The sequence below is a fragment of the Ictidomys tridecemlineatus genome, chromosome 12, assembly GCF_052094955.1.
Source record: "Ictidomys tridecemlineatus isolate mIctTri1 chromosome 12, mIctTri1.hap1, whole genome shotgun sequence".
In the NCBI taxonomy this organism is placed as follows: domain Eukaryota; kingdom Metazoa; phylum Chordata; class Mammalia; order Rodentia; family Sciuridae; genus Ictidomys; species Ictidomys tridecemlineatus.
In genome coordinates this window covers 92,318,134-92,326,275 of record NC_135488.1, presented here as the reverse complement: position 1 = coordinate 92,326,275, position 8,142 = coordinate 92,318,134, and the positions used below count along the sequence as shown (strand labels likewise).

Sequence of the window (8,142 nt, the reverse complement as noted above, 5' to 3'; positions counted from 1 at the left end):
ATATTGTGTCCACCTATAACTAAAAAATAAATATTAAAAAAATGAACCAGATTAGCAATCTTGATCTAAGAAAAGGAGGTACTTCCATGCTGTCTTCCCTAGCAGTTCCAGATGGGGGCAGGACAGTGTATATTCCCCAGCCAGTCCTCTGAATTTAAAAACTGACCTGTAGTCAAGTCTGGGAAAATAAAGTGGATGGGTCTTGTAGCAGTGCTTATTATCTTCCAATTCTTGCTCTAATTCCTAGGAAATAGTTTTTTTTTTTTTTCCAACATCCCTTTTCTGATTTTTTTTTTCTGGGAACTCTGTTGCTGAAAGATGACTCAGGAGAGATCAAGCCCTAAACCTCACTGTGGCAGAAAAAGAGGATGGCGAAGTAATAGTCCTGATAGCAATTTGGATCAGAAACCTACATGCAAAATCTTTCTTTCTTTCTCTCTGGTGTGCAGATCAAACCCAGGACCTTGCACATGCTAAGCAAGTACAATACAACTGAACTACATCCCCAACCCTGTTGTTTATTTATTATTTATAGTATTATTTGGGTAACAATGATCTTTGATGTTAGTTATGCCTCAGTATCTTTCCCACCAAAATCCACTGATGCTCAACTCTCTTATACACAATGGCATAGTATTTGCATATAATTTATGACCATCCTCCTGTATAATCATCTATAAGTTACTTACAACACCTAATGCAATGTAAATAGTCGCTATACTATATTATTTAGGGAATAGCAACAAGAAAAAAAAAATATTTAATACAGATGCTTTTTTTCTGGAGGGGGAGGGTACCAGGGATTGAACTCAGGGGCATTCGACCATTGAGGCACATCCTTAGCCCTATTTTGTATTTTATTTAGAGACAGAGTCTCAGTGAGTTGCTTAGTGCCTCGCTTTTGCTGAGACTGGCTTTCAACTCGCGATCCTCCTGCCTCAGCCTCCCCAGCGGCTGGGATTACAAACGTGCGCCATTGCGCCCGGCCAGATGCATTTTTTTTTTCTGAGTATTTTTGATTTATGATTGGTTGAATCCTGGGATGCAGAACCCATGGAAATAGAGGAACAATTGTAAATAAAATTGTTTTTCGGTTTTCCTTTTGGAGGCATACACTAGAGAAGATTGAGAGCCTCCATATATTCTAGAATTTATATATTTCATATAATTACTTCAACCCTACTTCTCAATTTGGATGTACGTTTCTCACAAGGCAGGCAACTATTTGTGAGAAAAGATAAAGATGCACTGTTATAAATATTTATTTTTGAGGGTTCCAGTTCAGGCTTTCTCCAGGGGGTTCAGTTTCCTCATCTGTCAAATGGGATTAGTAGATTAGAGGATCACGGAAAAGGCAGTAGAACAAGGCCTGGTACAGAATATTCAGTAAATGTTTTCTTAAAGAGCTTCAGAAAAAAAAAACACTTCCTAAGCCCCAAGGTCTGATGAACCCTTTCTCCCTTTCTCTTCCCTGCATGGCACTGAAGATCATAAAAAGGCTCTTCCATGTCTCTTCCTTCCTTCCTTGCATCCTCTCCAAGACAAAGAAGTGGCCTTCTTTGTTCCCTCGGATTCGGAAGCTTGTGTCACGCAGGGCAGCCAAGCCCCCTGGTTTGCTAAGGTCTGGGGGAGGAGGGCTGCGGCTGCGGCCTGCGTTGGCGCAGCTGGAGGCGATGGGAAGGCGGGCGCAGTCGACCCAAGGGAGGAGAAGGGGGACGGCGACGGACGCGCGTTCTCGGGCTCGTGACCGCCGGCGGCCCGGGCAACCCGCGCCCACACAGCTTTGGAGAGATGGCAGGCGGCGGTGACCGGCGAGTCGTGGGCACCCTCCACCTGCTGCTGCTGCTGGCCGCCCTGCCCCTGGCAGCCCGTGCTTACAGTCGGGCCCCAATTGCCTGGACCCAAGAGAAGGTGAGGGTCTGTTTCTGCGTAATTGTACCTGAGTGGCTCTTGGCGGGTGCCGGGACCCGGGGCTCGGCTAACCCTACCTAGGCAAAGTGGGAGGCAGGGCAGAGCTGCGGTCCCGGGCTCAGGAGCCGGCGCCCCAACACAGCGGGCCGGGGAGTCGGGAATGCGTCCTCGCCAGGGTGCTTCAGCTGGCCCCGGGGCTGCTTAGCAGACGTGGGGTGGGGGGTGGGGGCCTGGGTGATGTCACTGGCTTCCCCTCGACTGTGGTCTAATGGGCGTGCTGATAGGCACCGGGAGTGTGTATTGTCCGCTGTGGGCAAGCAGCAAAGGAGGTCACATCGCGACCCTGGAGGCCAGCAGTCTTGGCGCACCAGGGCCGCCAGGGTGCCAGGGTGCTGGGAACGCTTGGGGATGTGCCCGCAGCTCCCCATTCTGCATCTCCAAGGATGCGCTCCTAGCGTTGAAGTTTCCCTGCCATCTCATGACCTACGTGTGTTGTTTTAGATTTATTAAGCGGAGCAACTCTAAGGAACGGAGAACCTTAACTGAAATTCCACTTTACAAAAAAAATTTTTTTTTTTCCTTAAAAGAGGGTACATGCTGTTTTCAGGGAAACACATCTAGTTGTAGTGGAATTCTCATATAGGAACTTATGATGAAAGTGATTTGTAATTCCTCCTCTGTGAAGTAAATAGATTCACAATTACTTCCTTTTCTTGCGTTAACAGTTTTGAAATCATGAAGTTGCTGAGGGCTCGTGCCAATGTTAATGGCATTGGAGTGAAACGGTATACTTTTAAAGAAATTACAAAAAAGCAGCAAAGTGGAGTGATATGAACTTTTTCAATGTTATTGAACAGCTCTTCCAAATGCTTTCTGAACGCCTGTGTCTACTCAAACTTTTGAAATGCAGGGCACATTGGTGACTGCTTGCTCCCACACTAACACATGCATATGTATGAGAATAGCCCACTTCAGTCCTGATCAGGCTTAATCAGCTTCACCCTACACCAGGCACCCACTTATCTAGGGAGACCAGCAGCTACAGGGAACCTGATGGAGGTGAGAGGGAGGTCAACTCCAGTCATTTCAAGGAAAATAACTTCCCACTGGTGTTGGCTAGAAGTGATGCCCATGAAGAAGACCATTAAATTCCATGCAAAATTCTCATATTCATTACTCCTCTGGGAATACCTTATGAGTCAGACATGGGGAAGGGGATATTAATAACCAGAATGTGGGGCCACACTAGATGTGTAAGACACTTCTAAATGAAGGAGAATGAGATGGAAACTGTTAGAACTAGCTGTTCGGAAGGGATCATTTGTAGGCATGTGTAAGCAGGGGGTATTTGTGGGTAGGAGAAGGTACCGTGTGATTCTTAAAATGTTTTAAGTTAATGAGAATTTAACTTTTGAGAAATATCTTTAATGCATGAGTTCCTACTAAGTTTATATTAAGAAGCTTTTAATCACTGTTCCATTGGGAAACTAAATAGTTTCAAGTGGCATAAGCAGATGAAGCAAATGGTATAAGTAAATGACAATCAACCGTGACATTTCCACATTTCTAGCCCCCCCTCCCTTGTGCTGTAGGCCTTCATAAAGTCTTCCAGGCAACCAGCTACAGCTTGCAGCCTGGTGATGATTCAGTTCACTCTAAAATACATGCCTTCCTGCTTTTTATGACATTTGGATATTTAAATCATGTGAGGTGTGCCCTTGGTACCCTGGTCTGCCAACAGGAGAGGTGTGGTAAAGAAAGCATCGATTTCTAAATCTATTTCCTTTGTTTTGAAATAAAGGTGTGTCTCTTTCAGTGGCATCTAATATGTAAAAACAGATGAACAATGGTGTATGGTTGTGTATAGAAGACCATGATCTGGTTATTTGAAACCTGGAAACAATTTTTCTATGGAAACAGTATCATAAATCTTTAAACTCCCAAGTGGGCCCACGCATATATAATTAGGGAGGATGAAGAGGCATGGTTATTTTTTTTCTTTTTGCAGTACCAATCTTTTTTTTTTTTTTTTTTAAATTTCAGCTAATGTTTATTTGGCCTGTGTGGAGCATGATACTTTCATGAAAAGCACCAATCATTAAAAAGAATTTTTTTTTTTGAGTTGCCAACCCTCCTGCTTCAGCCTGCAGAATAGCTGGGATTATATGTTATGCCACTGTGCCCAGCTAAAAGGTAGATTTTTTTTGAAGATGGGAACCACATACAGGATAATTGGCATCACCTAGGATGCCTACTCCAGAGTGGGCTTTGGAAAACTGTTAAATGTTTTCTATAGCATTTTATATTCTTCTACCTATGGAGCCATATGTATTTTATTTATTTATTTATTTATTTTTTGGTACTGGGGATTGAAATTGGGCACTTTGCCACTGAGCTACATCCCCAGCTCTTTTTGTTTTTTATTTTTGAGACAGGGTTTCACTAAGTTACTGAGGGCCTTGCTAAGAGGCTGAGGCTGGCCTTGAACTTGCAATCCTCCTGCTTCAGCCTCTCCAGTTGCTGGGATTTTACAGGACTACACTACCATGCCTGGCCAGAACTACATGTATTTTAAATCTTTAGGGTTTCTCTCCTCCATTACTCTAAGACCTTAGTCATCCACCCTTCCACCTGCATGAGTCTTCTGGAAGCAACCATGGAGACACCAAGGCAGGGACAGGGAGCTCAGTGGTAGGCTGGGTGTTGACAGAGGGAAAAAGAACACATCCTTTTGGAACCTCTCCTGTTTTGTGGGTAAGTACTATAACACCCATTTACACATTAGAAACCTTTTCTTAGACACTGCTAATAAATGAGGAAGCTGGGAATTGACCTTCAATTGTTTTTAAAGCCTGCTCTGCTCTAATTTTAAGAAGGGACTGCTTGCATTTTAAAAAGACAGATGTTATCTCATTCACTTCCCAACTCTTTCCCAGCTGCATTTGTAATGTCAGTGGCATGTAACACACAGAAGTTCAATAAGTGCTGGCTGAGTTAAATTTGCAGGCAGACAGAAGTGTTAATCTGAGGGCTGGCTGGAGCCCTCCTATAGGTTGGAAGCTTGACTTGAATTGGTGGCATGTCTATGAGGATTTCCCTTTAATTCAGTGGTTTGGAACCTCAACTTACTCTGCAAGCTGGGCCAACTCTCTAAATTATGTAACTAAACCCCTCTCTGACTTAGCACCATGTGATTAGCAGAGAGGAGATGCTTCAGGATAGCTGGTTCACACTTTTTTTTTTAGCTAAAAGATTCTTGTCACCTAGAGCAGACTTATTGTCCTTTCTGCCTGGATGAAAAGACAAGGCCAGGACTGTAATAGAACCTTGCTCCTCTGAGAATGCCTGCACCAATGGAAATTGTCTAAGTGACTTTAAACTGAAATGAACCTAGAATAACTTGGGGTTTGCATTTACTGCTGGGCTCAACTCTGTTTTTGCCTCTGTTACTGTCTTCCTGCTGAGTGCACCCTTTTCCCCCCCTCAGGTTTCTCCTTTTATTTGGTCTTTTCATCTGCACGTAGGTGTTTATATTTATGGAGTTCTGAGACTAAGACTCCTTAATAATTGAATGTATATACTATTTAGAGTGGGAAGGTCAGATGCTCTTCCATACGGGGTTTAATAGTAGATGAGTCTAAGGAATAAACTAAGTGTAGCTGTTTTACCTTTTCTATCCTGCAATGACTGGGAAGCTTATATCTCTGTGAGTCAATAGGATATCTTTGCTCCCAGAGAGGCAGGGAGGAAGAGGACCCTTTACGGAAGTACATTAATGAATTGCTTGATCTCTGGAGGTTAAGGAGCACACATTAGTCTCTGGATTCATGAGTGTCTATATAAAAATCTATATATATATATATATATATTTGTAGATGAAACACAGCTGAAAAATAGCACCCCCAAAATTATATATGGGGGTACTATTTTTTCAGCTGTGTTTCATCTACAAATATGCCTTACAGTTAGAGACATTGAAGGAATATTTCGCCTCTGTTTTTTCATAAGTCTCATAAGAACTTTTTCAAGCCTCTGTAAATCACTCATTTAAACATGAACTTGATTTTCTTTCACTGTGAATGTGAAGCGCAGGAATGAAGGACTTTGAGCACAATGACCAGGTAGGCTCTGGGCTAGAGTAAGATAGTAAATAGAAAACAAGATACTCACTAGTCAAGCAGGAACACAACAGTTTTTGACTATCACTCTGACCGCCCTGGGCCAACCTAGATCAAAACTGGCAGAAGCATCTACATTCCGAAATGCAAAATGAATGAAACCCGCTAATATTGAACCTTGTGACCTCCTGGCTCCTGGGCAGGTAGCCTCTGTGTGTCCTGTCTTTATACTTGCTTGTATATTTGACTGAGTTGATGTTTTTGATGACAAAGATGCAAATTTTACTTTATTAACACATAAATACATTCTTAATAAAGACAGTTTTAGAAAGTTAGTTCACTTATTGATTCCTTATTTGATGAATTTGCCCAACATTTTTTGAATGCTTAACATGAACCAGCCCCTTGAGTGGCTATGGAGAGGAAGAGAGAGGTAAATAAGACAGTTCAACCCTCATGCAGCTAATATTTCATACAGGGTGTATGAATAAAGATATTAACCCACAGGAGGAGGCCTTTACACCATAGCCAGAGCATGTAGAAGTTTGCCAAGTGAAGAGGAAGAAAAATAGCCTGAAGTGGCACTGCTGGTCCAAGGCCCTAAGGGAGCAGAGCCTCAGAGTGTTTTAAGACCTGTAGGGAGGCCAGTGACCAAAGCCCAGTGGGGGGCCCAGTGCAAGGGGCTTGTAAGGCAGTGGGAGAGACAGGCAGGCTCCTGTTAGGAGGTTAAGTATTACTTAACAATAGAAGTCCTAAGACCTTGCCTCTATTTTCTTCTTTTTCCATTTCCATTGTTTTGTCTTTTAGCTTTAGCTTTTTTCTTCAAGTGCTATTTTGAGACCTAACATGACGACTTAGACCCTGGAGATACCAAGATGGCAGTGACAGATCTATTAAGAAAACATACCTAAAAATGTGTTACTAATAAACAAACAGAAACCTGAAGACATTCAGGCACAGCAACAGCATTCAGGAGTAAACTGGAGTACATAGATGAGGCAGAGCACAGGATTAGGAGCCCACAGGCCAGGGATCTCTACATGGACTTGCCTGTAGCTCTCCTATAGCTTTGGACAACAAGCTGATTTCTATGAACCTCAGTTTCCCCTCATTTATAAATCAAGGAGGTTGGGCTAGATCATCTGTAAGTGGCTTTTTCAGCTCTAACATTCTATCCCCCTTTAGTGTTTGATAGAAGATAATAAAATAGAACTAAAACATTGAATAGTTACAATGATAGTATACATATATTAGCTAACTTAATTCTATTTAGCCTAGAATGTAGGTGTTATTGCCTCCATTGTATAGATGAGGAAATGTACCCTTAAGGAGGTTAAGTATCCTGGCCAGAATTATAGCATGTTAAACAGAGGATGCTGAGTTGAGAGGATATGTCTGATCCAACAGCTGTGTTCTTTTGCATGATAAATACCAGAGACTGGCCATCTCACAGTGTAGAGAAATCTAAGTAATTAGGCAATAAGCATTTTTTAATTCCACAGTTTCTCACCAGTCACATGCAGTAATTCATCTGGAGTGAAACTATCTGCATGATTATTTCAACATATCCAACTTCACTGGTACAGGAAGGAACTGTAACTAGACAAGTCTCCCTCAATTTGTCTTTAACATTCCAAAGAACTCAGTATCCTTATGTCACTCTTATCATTCCCCTCAGGGAAGAAGTCATCTGATCCATCATCTACTTCCCTTTGAAGAGGAGTGTAACACATTCCATCATTGAGTAATAGACATACAATGTATGAATGATTCATCATTTCTATTATCATAAGAAAATATGGCATGTGTGAAGTCACACCAAAGATGCAAATTTGAATGTGAAGTTTATTTAGCTTTTTAAGTTTTGTTTTTAATATATAAGTGTACCTAAGAGTGTGAATGTCAATAGAATATTAAAATAATTTTAATTGCATTTTTTTTAAAAGCTTACTATTTAGCAGATTGTAGGATCATCAAGCTCGAATTGAAAGGAATGGCAACAATATCTGAATCAGTGCTGTTTAATAGAAACAGATAATGATATGTTCATATGTCATTTTTAAATTTTCTGGTAACTACATTACAAAAGTAAAAAGACAACAAATGAAATTAA

At 41.7% G+C, this 8,142-nt stretch overlaps 1 protein-coding gene across 1 annotated transcript in view; it reads left to right on the top strand.

Moving 5' to 3' along the window:
* The first annotated feature begins 1,670 nt into the window (after window positions 1–1,670).
* The window catches only part of Qpct (glutaminyl-peptide cyclotransferase), a 29,982-nt gene continuing 23,510 nt past the window's right edge, over window positions 1,671–8,142 (top strand). Inside the window, exon 1 of the mRNA XM_005336541.5 lies at window positions 1,671–1,911. Coding sequence (XP_005336598.2) covers window positions 1,792–1,911 — 120 coding nt within the window. The 5' untranslated portion in view covers window positions 1,671–1,791. The remainder of the gene's footprint in view (window positions 1,912–8,142) is intronic.